The sequence below is a fragment of the Chinchilla lanigera genome, unplaced genomic scaffold (genome assembly GCF_000276665.1).
Source record: "Chinchilla lanigera isolate Chin_1 unplaced genomic scaffold, ChiLan1.0 scaffold00003, whole genome shotgun sequence".
Taxonomy (NCBI): domain Eukaryota; kingdom Metazoa; phylum Chordata; class Mammalia; order Rodentia; family Chinchillidae; genus Chinchilla; species Chinchilla lanigera.
Window position 1 is genome coordinate 332897 of NW_004955404.1, and position 21583 is coordinate 354479.

At 55.9% G+C, this 21583-nt stretch overlaps 1 protein-coding gene across 1 annotated transcript; it reads right to left on the reverse strand.

Annotated features, from left to right (window-relative positions):
• Positions 1-10112: 10112 nt before the first annotated feature.
• Positions 10113-20787, reverse strand: Grk1 (G protein-coupled receptor kinase 1). The gene is made up of 7 exons (XM_005373936.1): positions 20089-20787; positions 18957-19084; positions 17936-18093; positions 16933-17016; positions 13281-13405; positions 12175-12376; positions 10113-10411 (listed from the first exon to the last, which is right to left on the reverse strand). The coding sequence occupies exons 1-7, from the start codon at positions 20785-20787 to the stop codon at positions 10113-10115; spliced, it is 1695 nt and encodes a 564-aa protein (XP_005373993.1).
• Between the last annotated feature and the right edge of the window lie 796 nt (positions 20788-21583).

Here is a 21583-nt window from a genome sequence, read left to right on the forward strand (position 1 = left end):
GCAAAGTCAAAAGTACTCGGGGAAAGAGCCCAGCTTTAGCCTGTCTGCCATCACTGTGCATGCTCTGTCCATCCTCCTGTCACACACTGGGATGTGTGGCAGAGCGGGACAAAGACCCAGGTGCAGAGGAGAGGCAACTAGCAAACATGATAAATAGCACAGCCCACAGGATCTGCATGTTCAGACACGGTTTGAATGTGTCCCCCAGGGCTCCTTATTGGAAGTGTGGTTCCAGTGTGGTGACATTGGGGGCGTCGGGACTTTCAAAGGCGGAAGTACAGTGCAAAGTGACCAGGTCCCCAGGTACCCATCCTCAAAGGTTGCAGTAGCTCCTGTGGAGCAGCTGGTATAGAGGCCAAGCTGGCCCCTTCCTGGCCCAGCTCTCATCCCTCCACGTGGCTCCAGAACAGGCCGTCCACTGTGAATGCCTCATGCTCTAAGAGGTCTTTCTGAGAGCCATGCTCCTTAGTTTAACCCAGACTCTCCCAAAAGGTCCTTTTAAAACTCAAGCTTTGGTTGGCTTAAATAGTATACAACAAACTGTCCATTTTTCAAGTGAAAATTGCATAGGTTGACATATAGACACACCCACGGAGTCAGTGCTGCAGACGGTGAGCACACCCACCATCCTAAGTTTGCCTGTGTCCCTTGTAACCCCCCTTTTGCAGCCCCTTCCCCACTGCCCACTGATCTGCTTTCTGATACCTTGCAAATTCTAGCATTTTATGGAAATGATCCTGCAGTGAGTGATATATTTGGCCTGGTTTCTTTCAGGACAACTATCTAAAATCACATGTGTGGTTGTTTTGTCAGTACTTCACGTCCTCATCGTGGAGTGAATCAGGTAGAGACTCTGACTGGTGAGAGGCTGGGCTACCAGGAGGGTGGAGGCTTGTGCATGCACCCGTCCTGAGATGCTGTCTTGGTGGCAGTCCCTGCACAACTGGCCTCACACAGCAATTGGAAATTGAGAGTAGATGTGTGGCCTTTGCACACATTTGTGGACATTTGTGATGGCACATCACAGCATCAGCCTGACTGGATTAAGGGAGACTTCCTCTTTGGGGTGTCTGTAAGGGTGTTTTCGTGAGACCGGTACTATAGGAGAGGATTTGCCTCAATGTGGGCATCACCTGATGGGCTGGGCCTGGGCAGGATGAAAGCAGAGGAAAGGTGAATTCTCCCACTCCCTCAAAGAGCTGGGACTTCCTTCACCACTCGCCCTTGGGCTCTAGGGCTTAGAGTAAGTGTTACACCATACAGGCCTGGTTCTGAGGCCTTGGGACTTGGACCCACTACTGGCTTCTCTGGGCCTCCACCTGCCAGTCACCAGGTGGTGGTGGGAATTCTCAGTGCCCATGAACACATGAACTCAGTGCCCCAGGAAATCTGCTCTTATGTGTCCATCCATCCACCTATCTACCCCATCCACCCATCCATCCATCCACCCACCCATCCATCCATCCACCCATCCACCCATCTACCCATCTACCCATCCACCCATCCATCCAGCCATCCATCCATCCATCCATCCATCCATCCATCCATCCACCCACCCATCCATCCATCCACCCACCCATCCACACATCTAGCCATCCACCCATCAATCCACCCATCCACCCATCCATCCACCCATCCATCCATCATCCACCCACCTATGCATCATCTATCCATCCATTCACTACCTATCCATCATTTATCCATCTATTCATCTACAGTATGTATTTAACTATTTGCTATCTCTCTACCTCTCATCTGTCTCTCCCATCTATCATTTATCTATCTACTTACCCATCTATCTATCAAAGTATCCACCAATTTATCTAGATTTTTCTGTCCATCTACACATTTATCAATCTATCTACCCACTTATCCATTCATATATTCATCTATCATACATTTATCCACCTGCCTATCCATCTATTTATCAATTTTTCATCTACCCATTTAGCTGCATCTTTATGTATCAATCTATCCAACTGTCTATCCATTGTCTATCTATTATCTATCTGTTCACCATCTATCCTTTCATCTATTTATATAGGCATCCATCTATTCATCTATCCATCTACTTATACATCCATTCCCCCCATGTCTATCTACCATCCATTTATCTATCCATATATCCATATGTCTATATATTTACTAGCATATCTATCTATTCTATTTGTTCCTTCTCTCTGAAGAACTCTAACACAATATTTTTCTTGAAACTATACCTGAATTTAACAAGTGGTAAGTTTTGAAGGTTAGTTACAATGTGGAGTCTGATACCACAATAACTTTTTTGTACCCTTTTCATACAGTAAAATCCTCTAGATTCTCCTATATTCTGAATGTATCCTTTGCCCAGAAGAGATGTCAAGAGATCATGCTTAGATCATTTGAAAAATTACTGGGAAGCTGTCAGGCTCATGGTAAAGGAATAAGTATTTCAAAATTCCTGTTGTAACATGAAAATTCAAACTGTTGTCACCAGCAGCAAGAACTGTGGCAGGACAGACTTCCTTATTCATTCTGAGGAAATCTCCCAATCCCATTTTGTCACGTTAGATTTGCTGCTGCAGCAACTAGAGCCAGAGTCAGACCCTGTCTGCCCTCAGTGAGCCACCTGCAGCCAGAGCCTGTGGTCCTCTGCAGGGTCATGAGACCATGGAGAAGGGCTGTGCTGTGGCTGCAGGTGATGACAGGGAGGCTCTCTGCTTCCTCAGCTGTAGTGAGGACATTCAGAAGTAAAGCTTTAAACTCTGATGCCCGAGGTGAAGGGCACAGTGACAGGTAGGACAAGGGGCCAAGTGCCAGCAGCTTGACCACCGCTGATGCTGCACCACCATGCAAGGTCCACTTGGTGGAAAAGGCAGAGAATGTCTTAGAATTGTAGTCACGTACCACACAATGATGCTTGGGTCAGTGACAGTGCATAATTCAGGAGGTCCCAGAGATGGTGATGGGACCCCTGCCTCAACAGAGAGACATCACTATTGTCATACACCGATGAGCAGCGCACTCCCCACCTGGTCATGGGAAGATGCAGCACATGTGAGTGCATGCAGTTGTTAGCACCTGGCAGTGATGGAGATCACAATCTTGCCAGCTTAAGTACCTTCTGCGCTGTGCTTTTCACTGTTGCAGAGAGTGTGTCCCTTTGCACACGTGGTTAAAGAGCTTCCCCAAAGCAGCCTACTGTGCTGCACTGAGGAGGCTGGCATCTTGGCTTACAGCATCCATACCAGGCCACTGGCTTGAGGCCCATCATACCAGCTGACAGCTGGCACCCCAGGGAGCAATGGGCTGGGATCTGGGTATTTTTAAAATGTAACTCAATTGAGCTCTCTCAAAAGGCAATTATGAAAGGATGAAGAAATCTGTCTTCTACCCATCTGGAGATAACCACAAAAGCTGGATAAATTAGTACTGGCAACAGGAGAAAATTTAAAGCGTTTCTGCTATACACATGCATCCTCTCTAAAGCCAAATTCCTTCCTGTTTAGTGTGAGCCATACCATGTGTCACCCCCATGCCATTTCCTTTACACAAACAACGGCCCAAGGTGGCCTCAGAGACAACCACAGTCTCTTTCTTCTCTCCCGAGGCCATGTCTGGCCCAGAAGACACTCACTGTGCCTGAGCTGAAGGGAGACAGCAAACTTTGCCCCCAAGCCTGGGTTGTCCTCTGGCAGGCAGGGGGCTGGATACAAGGCCCTGTCCTCATCTTCACCTCAGCCACTGATGCACGTGGGCAGGTGCCAGCAAGAGCCTGAAGCCCAGGCCTGGGTCTCTAGGCCAAGAGGACAGGGACTCAAAGTGCCATGAAAGTAGCAGGGCGTCACCTTCCTCTTTGTGTGTGGGCCTCCTTCCCTGCAGTAGGACCCTGGTGCTCAGGGATGCATGGTGAATGGACAAATGACTCCTCTGAAACCCAATCACCCATGAATAATGCAGAGCAGGCAGCAAGGGGATGCAGAGGCTGCCCTGTCTCGGTGGGGACCTGGAGGAGGGGAACAGGAGTGAGACAGGAGACGCACTCGAGACATTAATTTTTAAGAATGAATAACACTCAGCATTGCATTGGGAGCCTTGCAGTGACAACGCCCCAGATCTCCCTCTCCAACCTGGACAGCTGGGGCCCAACGGCTCAAGTTCCTACAAACAGAGACACCTGCCCTGTCTGGCAAGAAGGCCTGCCCTGCCTCGAATGTGGTAGGTACCAGCTTGTTCAGTGTCTCCTGCTTTAGCAAAAACATCTGCACAACACATAAGCACTGACCACCCTGCTGCAGGAGGAGACACAGGGCCTTGCAAGTACTGAGGGTCAGGAGGCACTGCATGCCCCCTGGGCACCAACAGAGCCCCAGCGGGACAGGGGACAGGAAGGCAGCCTGAGCCACACAGTCCAATGCAATGGACTCAGCCACCACTGTGCCTAAACCCAGCCCTGCACATTGGCCTGGACAATGGCTACCTCTCAGCCCACACCTGGGAAAAGACCAGGGAGACTGGAGACCTGAGGTTTGATGTTTTAGGAAACACAGTCAAACTTGCTCATTCTCATCAGGATTTGTCTGGAGGCGCCCAAAGGCCCCTCTGATTTGAGGGCAGAGCTGCAGGGAGCCTGTCCTGGCTCCGTTCTTCATAGTGTGTTCTCGAGAATTTTCCTGGGAACGCCCACTGCCTGAGTCCCCTCGGCTAATCCCAGCCCCCGCATTATACATACCCTGCACATGGACAAATAGCAGGAGGCATGGGAATCTGAAGCCTCATTTATGGTGAGTGTCAGGTCACTGGAGGCCTCAGTGTGGAGGAAGCACTGCCCCTTGAGGCCAGGCATCCACTGAGTGCCCAGCTAGAGGGGGCACAGCAGAGGCCAGGGGCATCACTCACTTCAGGCTGGTGTTGCTGAGAGACCAGAGGACAAAGGGAAGCAGGCAGAGCACTTGGGCATGTCTTGTGTATTTTTTCTTTCAAGACAGTCTTGCTATGCTATCGAGGCTGTTCTGGAACTCCTGGGCTCAAGCAATCTTCCTGCCTCAGCCTCCTGAGTGTCGGGACCACAAGCACACAACACCAAGCCTAGCCTGCCTTGTTTCTCCTTTGTGTACTGCCACTGCACAGTGCAGTCTGACACAACTCACACTGCATTGGTCAAAAACCCTGTTGTGTCCACCAGGCTCACTAGAGGAGCAGATTTAACATAAAATATGTGATACATAAAGGATTTGCTAGGCAGGAATTCAGTGGCCGCCTGTGGCACAGGGTGGAGGACACAGAGTGGCCTCTGGAGAGCCAGAGGGCCCAGTGGGAGGTTGGAAGTCCAGGGCTCATTGCAGAGTCCCATGTAAGCCATGTGGAGCCGCAGAGTCCTGTGAGAGTCTATATGGAAGCCACAGAGTCTGTGCTAGAATGTGGAGGAACTGGAGCCCAAATCTAAAGGCCACGCAGAGATAGTTCAGAAGAAGCAAAAGGGCCGGCTGCCCTTTCTGTTCCACCCAGGCTACAAGCCTGGCGGTTGGCACCACCGTATCTGGGGTGGGTCTGCCCCTCGGTTGGCGACTTACATGTCAGTCAGCCAAGGACATGCCCAGAACTGTGCTCCACTAACCCATTCAAGTGCACTGCACAGCTCCCTCTGCCTCAAGGCCCTCGCCCTGTTTGGCACCGTGGTGTGGGCACAGAACCTCACCAGGAGGCCATGGCAGAACTGGGATGGGGACACAGGTTTGTGGATGCAGACCACAAGAGGACCGGGGCAGGGGGACAGAGTAGGGCACTTGCAGCTGGGAATTCACCCCAACAGCAGGGCATGGCCAGGGTGTGAGAACCTGGCAGCCTCAGAGAGGCGGCCGTGGGGCATGTGTGAGTGTTTCACGTGTGTATGCATAAGTCTGTACGGGTGTGCCCTTGCATGTTCACAGGAGCGTCTGAGTGTGTGCGGCCTGAATTCACATCTCAAGCAGAGAACATGCCTTTCTTTTAAACATTTAAAATCTTTTTTCACGTAAATAAAAATTACACTTTTTAACAGAAGTCATGCCAAAGTGGCTCTGACCAGTGTCTGGAGCATCTCCTCCTATGCATCCCCTGGGGAGTATTGGAATTCCCATGGGAAGGGGGGTTGTCATCACACCATGCTGTCCCCGGCTGGAGAGGACACTGCTCCATCTGCTTCTGACAACCTTCAGGGCTGAGACAAGTCACCTCTGGGGATACCAGGGAGAGTTCTGGGGACGACATGGCCACTGCCCGTGATGCAGGTGAACAGGATTTGAACTTCAGGCCTTGCCACAGGCCCAGTGTGAGTGGCATCCCAACACCCTGAGAGAGGTGTGAACACCTGCAGCTGGACCCTGGTTTCCCTGTCCAGCCCTCAGGAGTCCCACACCAAGCCCAGTGCCAAGCAGGAGGGCACTGCTGCCCAGGCCTGATGTCCAGGAGGACCCAGGGCAGAGAAGGGCAGCAGGAAGTGTGGCCACTTGCCAGCTGGGACTGATGTCTACTCCCAGAGCTGCCATGATGCAGGTCCCGGAGACCCTTGAGAGCTCCAGGATGCAGAGCTAGTGGAGGCATCTGCCCAGAGAGCTCAGCACCAGATGCCTGTGCGCCAGACACCAGATGCCCAGCAGGAAGGGGTCAGGTCAGAGTGTGTGGAGCCGCAGTTGCTGTGCAGCTGGACAGGGCCATTGCGGCTCTGAGAGTGGATTCTTCCAGGATTGTGTGGAGAGGTGAGGCTGTCAAGGAAGAGTTAAGAGAAAGCACCAGGGGCCGGCCTCTCTGTGTAACACTTGTACGTGCACATGTAGCTGAGTGGTCCTCATCTGGCCCTCAAACCCTCAGGCACCAGGCCAGTGGTACCTGTGCTTGGCTGGAGCCAGCTTGGGATGTGCATCTGTGCACTGGGAAGGTGAGACACACAGGCACAGGCTCAGAAAAGAAAACCTTGTGGGAAGTCTGATTGCATTTGGATTTCAGGATAAAGAACAGTTTTTCTATTAGTAGTACATGGACACAAAAAGTACCATTATTTACCTGAAATCCAGACATTTTTCTGGATGTGTTACACCCCAGCTGCAGTCCAATTGCAGATGAGCAGAGAAGCTAAGGACCAGCCTGAGCACCGTAGGTGCTGGGCAGCCCATGTGGGGAAGGTGGCCAGGAAGGATGGCCAAGGCTCCACCAACTCAGCTGTGTCAGATTCTTATACCCACCTAACCTGGACCAGCCTGCTTGCCTGTCCAGAGCGTGAACCCACAGCAGGTCAGATTGGCCTGGAGCAGTCAGGAGTAGGAGCAAAATGTACAGACATCATTTCCCCTGTGTGACACTAGATATGGAACAGGAAGCAGGGAGAGAAGGGACACAGCTTGGGCTCATCATGGAGGCCAGGCCCGGGTGAGTCTCAAGTCACAGTCCAGGAGGCGCAGACCTCCCACAGCCTTTCCAGAGCTCCCACAGCTTTAGCAGCATCCAATGCTCGAAGGGTCCTGCTGGCAAGCTGTCCCAGCACTCATGGTTGCTGTCCAGGACAGTCCCCATGACCACCACATTGCTAAGGAAGCATCTGGAATTCTCCACAAGGCCAGCTTCTTGAGGAACACTAGCCACGTGCTCATAACAGTCTTTGTGCCTGACAGCTGCTCAGGGATGACTCATCCTCCCTTCATAGGCGCAAACCAGACAGGGGGCAGGCAGGTGCCAGAGCTGACTGGAGAAAGTAATCTTCTAAGTTGTCGGCTGCTATGGGTACATCCCTCTCACAGGCAGAAGACACAGGTGTCCACCGCACTCAGTGCTGGCTGAGAGCACAGGCACACACCACACAGCACACACGCGCCTAAGAGCATGATGTCCTCCACACATGGTGTGACTCTCTAAGGACACAGACTGCCGCTTCACTTGGTGCCGACTGGGCATGCAGGCATACACTACACACATGCCCAAGGACATGGCATCCTCCACATAAGGACACAAGTGTCCACGGCACTCAATGCTGGCTGAGGACACAGGTACATATTATATACCACACACGTGCCTGAAGACATGGAGTCCTCCACATGTGATGTGACTCTCTGAGGCCATCGGCATCTACCACTCTCAGCACTGATTTAGGACATGAGTATACATCACACACCACACACATGTCTAAGGACATGGGTGTCCTCCACACAAGGCATGACTGTTGATACAGGCATCCACCATACCTGGTGCTGAGTGGGACACAGGTACACATCACACACATAGCTAAGGACATGAGACCCTCCACACACAGCATGAGGGTCCACCACACTCACTGCTGGCCGAGGACACGGGTATGCACTAGCCCCACACACACGCCCATGGCACCCTCCACATGGGATGACTGAGGACATGGGTGTCCACACAAGGCATAAATTGTCTCAGGACACTGAGATCCACTACAGCCAGTGCTGTCTCTAGGGACACAGGCATCCACTACACACCCACCACACACCACATGACTAAGGACATGAATATCCACCACGCCTCGTGCTATCTGAAGACAGACATCCACCACAATTAGTACTGACTGTGTGAGGACACAGGCGCCCACCACTTTCAGTGCTGTCTGACTGAGAATGTGGGCATCCATTACACTCACTACAGCCTAGCAGAGCACACAGGCATCTACCACATTCAGCTCTGATTGTCTGCAGATACAGGCATTCACCTCACTCAGCGCTACCTGAAGCAGGCGTGAACTACACTCAGTGCTGACTACCCAAAGGCACAGGCATCCACTACACTTGGTGATGACTGTCTGAGGACATGGCATCCACCTCAGTGTTGTCTGAGGACACAGGGACCCACCTCACTTGTGCTAACTCTAAAGACAAGACCACCCACCAGTGATGACTGAGGACAATGTCCACTATCCAGTGACGTCTGAGGTGCAGACTCCACCTTAACAATGGCTGACGACAGGGTGTCCCTCACAGATGGTATGACCAAGGACATGGGCGCCCACTGAGTTTGTGATTATCTGACCCCCCACTCAGTGATGATAGAGGACACAGGCATCCACTGCATTTGATACTGACTGAGGACATGGATGTCCACTGTGACAATTAAGCTTGATCATGTCCACTTGACTGGCTTGAGAGCCACCCAGGGGGTGGGGGGGCACTCTTCTCTGTGTGCCTGGGTGGGCTGTGAAGGTGTGTGTATGGGCCCCGTGCCTTCCTTTCTGGTGCTGCTCTGCCCTGCTCCCTGGACAGCATGAACTAAGCAGCTCTCCTCCACCACGCATTTCTGCCTTGCTGCTCCTGCCTTGGGGCCCGCTGATCATAGACTGAATCCCCCCAAATCCTGGGCCAATTAAACCTCTCTCTTTTAGGGTGTGGGTGTTGGGTACAGCAACAAGAAAGCTGATTCTCATGGCCTCACACATGGTGTGAGTATTTGAGGACACAGACATTGGCCATACTCGGTGCTGACTGAGGACACAGGCTCTCTATCCACCACATGTAGCGTTGGCTGTCTGAGGCAGCCAGCCGTACCACTTCCTGAGGGAGGTGGCGATTTCCTGCAGGATTCAGCCTCCCTGAATGGGAATATCTGGAAGGCAGGTGGCAGCCAGTGCTGGCGCTGGGGAGACAGAGGATGTGGGGGTCTCCAGGTGGAGAGTCGCATTGTCCAGGAGCGGGAGCAGAGCAGGCCACAGTTCACCAAGCCTGAGCTAATGGAGGGTGCATGGCCCACAAGGGCCTGACTGGGGCATTAGGGCCCAAGCAGAGCATGCGTTTCCGACCGCACTGCTGCCTGCACTGCCCACGGCCAGTCAGGCTGCACATCTTTGTGAGAATCTCCAAGCATGGTGCGTTCTTGGCTTGTTCCCCTGGGAACATGTCTGTCTCTCTCGAGTAAAGCAGGGCAAGGGAGGGGACAGCCATGTCCGAGGCTCCCGCTCTAGGCTGATAGCACGCTGCTCTGCGCCCACACGGCAGCCTCCTGCTGTGAGACTCCGCTCAGGACCACGGCTGCGGATGGACTGTGGCCTCAGGGTGAACCACAGACCAATGTCACAGTCCTTGCTCCATGACAAGCTCAGGAGAACTCCTTTTCCCCACCAGCCTGCTCCCTGCTTCTCTCAGCAAGCAGGGCTAGGAGACCAGACACATTCCCGACTTGGATGCAGGGGCCACCTGCTCCGTGGCAACCCCCTTCATATCATCAGGCATCTCGCCGTCAGCACGCCACACGTTCAGCTCCCCAAAGATGCCTGTCTCAATCATCTCCTCCTGCCAGGGAATGGGGCAGTTGCCAGAGGCAAATTCCTGAAAGAATTCCGTGTCCACTTTGTCAAAGACCACGCCTTTGACAGTGGAAAAGGCCCCCACGTCCTGGATGTTCTTGGCATAGACGGTCCTGGAGTCTGGGATGAAGGGAGGGATGAGCATCCCTGTGAGGAAACAGGAGACACAGACCAGATGCACACATCAGCCAGGCCTTGGCCACCAGCCCCCATAGCTCCATGGAAAACAGAGAGGGCCCCAGCAGTCAGTAGAGAAGGCCAGTGTCCCACATGGCCCCAGCCCCTGGTGCCAAGTGTTTAGTGGATAGAGCTGGGGACTGCAAAGCACAGCCAGGAAGCCTGTCCTGAGCCAACCTCAGCCTCTCTAGATCCCACCCAGTCCTCCTCCTGAGCACGAAGCTCCAGCCCCGGCCCTCCTGTGTGGACCACAGACCCTTGTGTGGCTCCCCGTGGACAGCATATCACAGCACGGCCCCCACTGAGCCTTCTTCAACCAGCTTCCCCTTCTTATGTGCCCAGGGCTACAAGAGCACGCCCTCCACCATTCCAGACATGCCTTGTCCCAGTCCCTGGCTCTGCACCTCTCCCCTGCACACTAGCACACAGGAGAACTTGAAGCTGCAAGGCCTACGTGGCCCCAGCTGGCTACATGTGGTCCTGGTCTTCCCATGGTCGTGAGCTTTCCCATGGCCCTGGCTTTTCCTGTGGCCGTGGTTTTCCTGTGGTCATAGCTTTTCCTATGGCCATAGCTTTTCCTGCGGCCCTGGCTTTTCCTGTGGCCATAGTTTTCCTGTGAGCACAGTTTTTCCTGCGGCCCTGGCTTTTCCTGTGGCCATAGTTTTCCTGTGACCACAGTTTTTCCTGTGGCCCTGGCTTTTCCTGTGGCCATAGTTTTTCCTGTGGCCCTGGATTTTCCTATGGCCATGGCTTTTCCTGTGGCCCTGGCTTTTCCTGTGACCATAGCTTTTTCCATGGCCCTGGCTTTTCCAGTGACCCTGGCTTATCCTGTGGCCCTGGCTTTCCTAGTGGCTGTGGTTTTTCCTGTGGTTATGGCTTATCCTGTGGCCATAGCTTTTTCCATGGCCCTGGATTTTCCTGTGGCCCTGGCTTTTCCCATGGCCCTGGCTTTCCCAGTAGCTGTGGCTTTTCCTGTGACCGTGGGTTTTCTCATGGCCTTGGGCTTCTCTGAGGGGCTCCCTCCTATGTATGGCTCCACTGTGAAACCTGGACTCAAACCCCCACAGCTCAGCCTCCATCTGGGGTCAAGTCCATGTCACCTGGCCCTTAGAATACAGTCCCTGGGCTTCTGACTTAACTCATGCCTTGGCTCAGGGCCAGTCCTGATGGCTCTCACAGGCAGAGTCCATGGCCAGACCAGTTGCCCAGGGCAACATCTCCTCTGGGCACCTCATCCTGGTCCCCATGACCCTTGGCTCTAGCCACAAGGTGGCTGATCTCAATGGTCAATGTAACTCTCCTTGCTCCAAGTCCCTGGAGGGACATGGGGCACGTGAGACACAGGGACACCTGGGCACGTAGACACAGACACAAGCACTCATACACTTGGACACACAGATGTGCCATGTGCACATGGACACCCACAGGCAAGGCCACATGTGTGTGGACACACACGCAGACACATGCACACTCACAGACAGGGGCAGAGCCTATGCCTCAGCTCAGGGTGAGTGATGTCTCCTGCCAGCCAGCCGGACACCGGCCTTGGGGACCTCACAGCACAGAGCATGGGAGCCACGCTGCACCCAGCTGGAGCCTGGGGTCCAAGGGACACCTGCCTATGCCCTGCATGTCCTCTCCTGGCCAGGAACACCAGAGATGACCAGAGGGCTGGGACCATGCCGAGGCAGGGGCAGGTGGGGTCCCATAGCACTCGTCCCCACTGACAGTACCAGCCTCGAGCTGCCTCCAGCTGATGCTCCCGAAGAGGGCATGCACACGCAACCCATCACAGCTCCCATCGAGAAAGCCCAGGCGCCGTGTGGGGTCCTTCTCCAGCAGCGCCTCACAGAAGTCTTTGCTGGCCTGGCTGAACTTTTCGGGGTACTTGACGGGCTCTGAGAGGATCCGCTGCTTCAGTTCCTTGTTCTCCACCTGCAGGAGGGCACAGGGCAGTGGGCTCGAGACTGGGCAGTTGCTCCTGCTGGTGCAGGTGACCATGAGTGGCCCCACTGAGCTCCCTGCCAGGGCTTGGAGCTGGCGCAATAGCATCCTAGCAGTGACACCAGGAGCCACAGTCTGGGTGCAGGGCATCTTAGGAAACTCTGGCTGACTTAATCAGCGTACCTGTGTAACGGCTACAAAAGAAAAGAAACTAACAAAACTAAAGCACCACATACCACAGCCATGCTAGGGTCTCATTCCCATATCACAGGACAGGAGCTGTGATGTGGGGCTCATTTTATTTCTGGCCACTCCCTGGAGATGGCATCCACCCTACCAAGGCCCCTCCTAAGTACTCAGGTGGACAGTCTGGTGGGCACCCCGGCCCCTCCAACCCACAGTGGCTGAGGAGGTGGAACAGCACTGCACCCCCAGGCCTGGCTACCATGCTGGGGATCAGGTTTGGCCCAAGAGCCTGGGAGGCCAGGATGGGGGCCAGCAAGGAAGTTCACCCCACATAGGCCAAGCTCCTACATGATCTCAGGTGGGGGGCGTGGGCAAGGCAGGGCTACCCACAGTGCCACATGCTGGGGGCACCATGCCCCTGGGCCCCTGGGCCCCTGGGCCCCTGGGCCCCTGGGCCCCAGGCCCTCTGAGCTCAGAAGTGGAGGGCACCCATCCTAGGGGCCAATGCTGATCACTGTCTGCTCTGGGGAAAAGGGACAGTATGAAGTCCTGCAGCAACCCTGCAGGTCTCAGGACCTGGCAGGCCTAAACGTGTTTCCAGGGGCCCAGAAACATCACCCCAAAAAGTGACAGGAGAGACTGTGCCCCACACCTGATCTGCCTGAGCAGCAGATCCTGAGGGTCACAGCAGACGTCACACAGCACCTACCTTCTCCCCACGGGCACGGAAGGGCCCTCTGGCTGCGATCATCTCATACAGTGTGACCCCCAGGGCAAAGTAGTCCACGGAGAAGTCATATTCTTCACCCCGAAGGAGCTCGGGGGCCATGAAGCCTGTCAGACACAAGCACCCGTCCTAAACACAGAGCTGATACAAGTGGTTCTGGCCCCACAGGCTCCAGCACCATTGTTATCTGGGGACAGAAAGTCCCATGTGGTCATTCAGGACACTGGGCAGCACCCTAGCCTCCAAGTGCCAGATGCCAGCAGCCTTCCCCCAACAGGCACCAAAATTCTGTGATACTGTTTTGGTTCCCACCAAACTGTCTCCCAGCATGCACAGGAGTGGGGCAGTCATCCTGGTTGGGAACCCCTGTGCTGCACAGGTGGTGTGATATCTTCTTTCCCCTCTGTGGCACCTTGAACTCAGAGATGGTGCAAAACACGCCTGGACCACACTAGAGCATGTGTGTGACTCTCCAGGTACGACAGACAGAAGCAGGCAGCCCTACTGTGGCTTCCTGACCCATTCTCCAGCAAGCCCAGGAAAGCTCAGGACTGAGCTCAGTTGGTCTCCAGCCCAGGACAGCCCAGGGCCCCTGCAATCACCTTGCTGTGCACCTGGGTGGTCGTGTTGCATTTAACCCACACTCACAGAGATGTAATCAATGCCTCAGCATGGGAGACAGCGGCCCTGAGGTGGTGTCACTTGCTCAGATGGTATGAGGTAGAAAGTAGGCCTGATCAGGCACAGCAGCCCCTTGGCCGGGCAAACCTGTCCTTAGCCCACCAACTGCCTTCTTGTACCTTGGTCTTTGGCTCAAAGTGACTCATGCAGAAAGCAGACCAGACAGTGCCCAGCCTGCTTGTGCCACAGGAGTGGCCTGACCCTCTGGTCTTCGCTTCCATGGTTGGATGTCCTTGCCAACATGCGTAGCCCCTGGACAGCTAACTCTGATGCGGGGGCTACCTTGGACTCCCCTGATGCCCCTCCATCAGCCAAGCAGCACTACACACACCTCCTCCCTCTCAGACACCACTGGTCAACAAACCAGGATCCAACAGCATGCCGGCCAAGCCAGGCTCCGAGCCAGGGCCATGTCTCTGTGTACTGCACTCTCGGTTTCCCAAGATTACATTAGTGTTTTCTTCCATTTGCTTGGTTTCCCATGTGCTGAGTACCAGGTTATCACATCTTTGAGAATTCTCCAAGCCCGGTCTTTTCTGACAAGGCAATATGGTGTCAACACCATCCTGGTGAGTGTCTCTGGCACCTTCTCCCTGCGCTGGTCAGGCCTGGGAGGGAGCCATGGAGCCTCTTCGTCCTTGCCCCAGATCACTGCCTCCTTGGTGGCTCCTTCATTTTGGCTGAGTGGCTTCCTCAGGAAGGTGCTAAAGGTGCATTTGGGAACATTCCTGTCTGAAAATGACTCCATTTCTCCTTGACGTTCAATCAATGCTTTGGCTGGGTAGGGTGTCGCCTCTCTGGATTTTCTAAGCATTTCCCTCCATCTTCTCTCTCCAGGGTGACTTCAGGAAGCACCAGCCCCACCGACCCAATTCCATGTCCCTCCTGGCAGCCTAGGTATCTTCCTCATGCTGGAATCCCACCAGCATCTCTGGGGCTCTGCAGGTACCGACGGGCCACGAATCTCCAGATGGAAACTGGTACGTCCACTCCCAGGGTCTTGGCGACACCTCCAGCCATAGCTGGTTCATACGTTAGCCCTTCTGGGGTGGGCTTCGGTTTTTTTGTGCTTCTCTCCTGCTGTCTCTTTTTGTACTCTGATATACTTTCTGGGAGGACTCTGAGTTGATCTTTCAAGTCTGCTTGGGTGTTTCATTTCTCTCTGCTTCTGCCCCTGCATGGGGACAGCGGCTCCTCTCCTCTCTTCAACAGCATCAGTAATGGGTGGGCCCCAGCAGGCAGCCTTCCTCCTCCAGCCTCTGGACGCTGATGGGCATCACAGGCCCCCATTCTCAGCCTGTTGTGCCTTCCGATGCACCAGGTGACAGCTGGACAGCATCCCCATGGCTGCCCCAGGCCCCTCTTCCTCTTTGCTTCTGACCTGAATCTCCACTGCCTCCCTATCTACACTTCAGAAGCCACACACACAGAGGGGAGTGGGCTCCATGCGTCTGCCATGGTCCCCAGGCCCTGCAGGACACTGTGCAGCCCTGAGGATGCGTCCTCCTGCAGGACTGATGCCTACACAGGGCCAGACGTGGGAGGCACAGGATGCCATCCCTGTCTGTCCCCACAGCCAGCCTGGCTGACCCTGAGTACTGCGGAGTGGCAGCCACAAAGCAGTGGTGAGGGAACCTCTGCATGGGCAGTGCCCAGCCAGGAGACCTATCTGGAGGGGCTTCATTCCCGCAGGGCACCCACCACCTCAGCGTCACTGGAGACCAGGTCAGGTCACAGCAGTGCTGATTCCTGGGGCACAGCTGGCCACTGTGGTGCTGCCTGAGAAGGCCCAGAGCCCATCTCTGGGGCTGGGTGCAAAGCAGTAGCAATAGCGCCCCTGGTGGCCAAACTCGAGACAGAGGTTTCCAGTCCCAGCTGTGTGAGGACCACGGAGGCCCAAAAATGTCCTCCCCGACCCCTCAGGGCTGCTCCAGGTCTGCCGCTTCCAGAACGTTCTTCTCAGCGCCCCACAGTGGCAGCAACCTCCAGGGGAGCCTCAGTCCCTTGACTGAGCCCCAGGAGGGCAGCAGGAACCATCCTTCTCCAGACCAGGGGACGCCCCTTCCCTAAGTCAGGCCACACAGCCACCCGCTCCACTACACGGCAGGACCAAGTCCCCTCACTGCCCAAGCCTGGCCTCCAGGGCAGCATCTCCCTGCATAACCAAAGGCACCTGGTACAGTGGCCACATCAGGACACCCACACCGCACATTTAGAACAAGCTCAGAGAGGCCAAGTGAGCTACCCGAAGCCACACACCACTGACAGCAGGTGAGAACACGACCACACACTGCCCACACAGCTCCTCCCCTCTGTGCTGCATGCCTGGGGAGGGTGAGAAGAAACGGGGGAGATGGGGAGCAGGACACGCCAGGCATGTGCAGCCACAGCACACACAGACACACATGTGCACTCAAAAGACACAGACACATAGAAGCATTACAAAATACACCAACACACAGAGATGCATGCAGCCACGTGTGCAGAGACAGAGATGCTCATGCCTGTGTGCCTCATACACATGTGCATGCATGCACAGAGAAGTATGCGCACAGAGAGCTGCTCATACTCACGTGCACACACGCATGCACATTCACACAGACATAGGTGTGGACTCACGTGGGACACACACACGGACACACACATGAACAGGTGCATGCTGTGCACAGTGGCTGCACCGATTCTACAAAAGCTGCTCTGTGGCTCAGCTCCCACCCCACGCGCCTGGATCGTATCCTGTCCACCCATGCCTGGGGCACCGTGAGCCCTGTCCACTGCTGCCCACATGGTTCCAGGGCAGTTGTGACACAGAGCCCTGGGACTTGCAGGGCAGGGAGGGTGGCCACAGGGAGCAGCCCTATCAGCTCCCAGAGAGAGGCGGGAGGGGCACTGTAGCTCTTCGCGGGGGAAGGAGGAACCGTGCTGCACCCTGCTGGCCAGGTCCCCACCTCACCTGGGGTCCCCGCGTAGCCCTTGGTCTTGCTCTGCCCTTCCTGCAGCTCCACAGCCAGCCCAAGGTCAGAGATCCGCACATTGCCTGAGCCAACACAGTGGGGTCAGAAACCAAGATGCCCAGCACACATGGGCTTGTACACTACACATACACACAGCCATGACACACACACACACACAGACACAACACATACACACAACTGGCACTATACACACACCACAGAGCATACACACGCCACACACACAGACACAACATACACCAGGCATACACTGCACACACACACCTACGAATGATCCTAGTATGGACATTGTTCCAGGGGCACAAGACGGGTGCTAATGGTGAAGGCTTGGGTCCCGGCATGCTCTACAGAGCTGGGGTTGGGGTAACAGTCACAGTTAGGGGCATGAGGGCCAAGGCAGGGTAGGAGTCTGGACTGGGGTCAGGGTCAGGGTCACGGTCATGGTTGGAGTTGAGATCAGGGGCAGGGGCAGGGCTGTGGTCAGGGTCAGGGTCAGGGTCAGGGTTAGAGTTGAGATCAGGGGCTGGGGTCAGGGTCAGGGCTGAGGCCAGGGGCAGGGTTGGGGTCAGGGTCAGGATCAGGGTTGGAGTTGAGATCAGGGGCTGGGGTCAGGGTCAGGGCTGAGGCCAGGGGCAGGGTTGGGGTCAGGGTCAGGATCAGGGTTGGAGTTGAGATCAGGGGCTGGGGTCAGGGTCAGGGCTGAGGCCAGGGGCAGGGTTGGGGTCAGGGTCAGGATCAGGGTTGGAGTTGAAATCAGGGGCAGGGACAGGGCTGGGGGCAGTTGCAGGGGCAGTGGCAGGGGCAGTGGCAGGGGCAGGGGCAGGGTTGGAGTTGAGATCAGGGGCAGGGGCAGGGCTGGGGGCAGGGGCAGGGGCAGGGGCAGGGTTGGAGTTGAGATCAGGGACAGGGGCAGGGCTGGGGGCAGGGGCAGGGGCAGGGCTGGGGGCAGGGGCAGGGCTGGGAGTAGCCCAGGGCAAGTCTCACCATCGTTGTCCAGCAGCACATTCTCTGGCTTGAGGTCGCGGTAGACGATGCGCCTCTGGTGCAGATGCTCCAGGCCGCTAATGATCTGGGCCGTGTAGAAGATAGCGCGGGGCTCTGGGAAGCCGGGGTTCTCCTCATCCATGTTGTAAATGTGGTACCTGGGGGACAGTGGGGCACTGAGCAAGGGTTCCATGTCACCCCAAAGCCCCAGGGCGGCAGTTCCCTGACCACGCTGCTGAGAGGAGATCAGGCCCATGTAATGAGCGGGGGGCGCAGCCCTGTCCCTCGGAAGGGAACCATGTGGCCTAGATGAGTGGCCCTGCACCCTCGACCGCCGAAGCCCCCTTTGCTGCACCAGCCTCTCCCAGTTGCGCCCCAGGAAATGGGTGCCTGAGCTGCTGGGCGCCTGGTAGGGGTGGACAAGGGAGGTAAAGAGAGACATAGTCACGCTGGGTGCTGGTCTGGGCCTCACGTTCCTCCTCTGGAAAATGGGCAGCTGGGGTTCCTCAGAGTGCAGAGGGGTACAGAACCTTGGAGCATGGCTGCCTCTGACGGAGCCAAGGGGCACCAGTCACAAAAGCCCCTGGGGTGCTAAGGTCATCCTCCAAGCAACCTCTGTATTTTTCAATTCATCTACTGGGTTTTTTAACTTTTATTTTTATTAGCATGTGCCTATAGCACAACATGATTACATTCATCATGGGGAGCTGGTACATGCACTTCACATCTCAGTTCTTCTTACTTCCTATTTTTATTCCCATTTTACAGATGAGGAAATTGAGGCACAGAGCAGTTAGCTCACCCAGCTGGCCAGCAGTCTTTCCCCTCCCAGAGCTCATGATGGGCCAGCCTAGCGCTGGGTGATCCTGGCCAAGGCTGAGACAGCGCTGCCTCTCTGCCACTTTGTGCCCCCATGAAGGTCAGCACCAACGACAATGGCCCCAGAGGCCCAGGGCGCCCACCTGATGGGGGGCCAAGCAGGTGTCCCCTTAGGCCAGGCTTCCCCTGGGACGGCATCTACCTGATGTCACCTCCGTTCATGATAGTCATGACCAGGCAGAGGTCCGTCTTGGTTTCGAACGCGTAGGCCAGGGAGACGATGAAGCGGCTGTGCACCTTGGCCAGGATCTTCTTCTCCACCATGGCACCCTGCAAGGTAGGTGGGTGAGTGCAACACACCCAAGGCTCCCAAAGCCACAGAAGGTTGTCAGGGGCCACTCCCAGAGAGGTGGGTGTGGAGTCGCCTGGGATAGACAGCGGGGGTCAGCTGGCATCCCCGGGGAGCCCCTCCACTCTGGCAGCCTCCCATCAGGCCCTCCTGCTGCCCCACAGCTCTGCTCACTGTTCTGTGGTTCTCAGGGCCCAGTCAGGCTGGCCTCATTTGGCCTTAGGAAGGGAGAACGCTGCCACTGGATTAAAATTTCAGACACAGATGAACAGCCTGACATGTGGGTTATACCTCAATAAAGCCATTCTTTAAAGACTGTCATTAGCCAGGCGTGGTGGGGTACACTTGTGATCCCAGCACTCGGGAGGCTGAGGCAAAAGGATCCCAAGTTCAAGGCCAGTCTGGGCAAAATGGCCAGACCTTGTCGTAAAAAAAAACCCAATTTTAAAATTTGCCATTAAAATATAGTGGGGTGCCGTCACTTCACTCTTAAGCCCAGTGAGGACCCATTTGACAGTGCCATGAGCACCTGACATTTGACCTGGCAGGTTAGGAACAAGCACCGGCTATGTGCCTCAGAGCTTCACCTGCCCTCAGCACCACCTGCTGTGCGCAGTATCTGAGTCCCTTGGAGGCTAAGCAGCTTTCACTGGCCCTGTCCTCACAAGACACCTGACCCCAGACAGGGCAGGACAGAAGGGGCCAACCTGTGGCATGTCCTCTTCGCTCCCCATCCTGGGAAACCTGTGTGCAGGAAACACAGTTCTGCACCCCAGAATCACAGGGACCCTGCTTCCCCTTCCTGGAAGCTTCCAACCATCCCGCCTCTGCCTTCTGTGCCCTCTGGTCATGAGGGCTGGGCCTGGGCCCTGTAGCCAGGACTCTTCCCAAGTTGCTCCTATGCATGGTAACTGAGGCAATACCCCCCAGGAGGCCCGAAAGGCAGGACCCAAGTGCTGTGCTCAGCATGCTGCCGGCCCCTCACCTGGTACCCCTTCCTCTTCTTCAGGCGCTTCTTGTTGAGCTTCTTGCAGGCATACATCTTGCCAGTGGCCTTCATCTGGCAGGCCCACACCTCCCCAAAACCACCCTTGCCCAGCACCCTAAAGTCCAGGAACCAGTCCTCACCCATGGGCTGTGCCTCAAGCCACTTCCACTGCAGGAACCTCAAGAAGTGCAGGCTGCCCAGGAACTCCTGGAAGGGGCCCTGGCTCAAGTGCGCCAGGGTGGCCTGCAGCAGCGGCTGGAAGAGCCCATCCTGGCTCCCCGCCGGGCCCTCCCTCACCCTCGCCACAGCGCCCTCCTCCAGGAAGCCACAGAAGAGCTCCGCCCGGGTGTCCAGGTACTCGGCCAAGAGGGCCTGTGCCTTCTGCGGCCGCAGGTCATCGTCGGCCATGTCGTAGTCCTCGATGTCCCTCCAGAGCCCCAAGGCCGGTGCGTGCCTCTTGTCCATCCCCAGGAACTGCTGGAAGAGCCGCTTCCCAATGGGCTGTTCCAAGCACACACTGTCAAACCCCAGGCTGAGGCTCTCACGGAGGCCCTCGCACTTGGACAGCGGGGGCAGCCGGAGCTTGGCCAGGTACTTCTTGTCCCGGGAGGATGGGACACTGCTCCCATCAAAGCTGCCCCGGGCAGCGATGAAGGCAGAATTGGCCACCACGGTCTCCAAGGCCCCGAAGTCCATCCCGCCGCTGCTGAGGCCCAGCCCACAGCACCCACTGCCAGAGTGGCCCTGACCCGATGCCCTTGGCCTGTGCCTGTGCCTGCCCTCTCCAGACGAAGACGACGTCCCAGCCCCGGCGAAGATGCTGGGGACCCGCTGGGAAGCCCCAGGAGTCCGGGGCCGACACAGCGTCAGACTAAATCCCAGCCCCAGGGTCGTGAAGGACGCCTTAGGAGTGACTAGTGAGCGCCCAAAAAAGACAATCCCCTAAGCTGCTCCAAATCGGATTAGAGGGAGTGTCAAGCTGCCCCTCCTGCCAAGGGGCCACCTCTGCTTCCCACAGGAAGGACGAGGCCAGGCCCCAGCCCCAGCAGGCAGCAGCGCCTGTGCAGTTCCTTGTGGGAAGAGAACGAGGTCGGGGGAGAAAGCTTTCTTCGTAAGGACGGCAGCCTGTTTCCTCCTGCTGGGTTTCACTAGGACCCAGACCTCCCGACAGTAGGAATCCAGAGCAAAAGCCCACACTGCAGAGCCCCGGTGTCTATACCCAGACCCTGGGTGCTGAGTCAGCAGCCCCAAGCAGTGTCCTCGCCGCAAAGCAGGCCGGCAGACATGCCAGGTAACATGGCGACCAGGTGACCAGAGACACGCAGATGCTGCTCGGGTCCAGGCTGCCAGAGAACGGCAGACACAGTGAAGAGTGCAAAGGTGGGACACATGTAGGATACACCTGACACACACCCAGGACACACTGGGGCACACCAGGGCACACCTGAGATTCAGGCAGAGTACACACAGGCACACCTGAGACTCAAGTAAG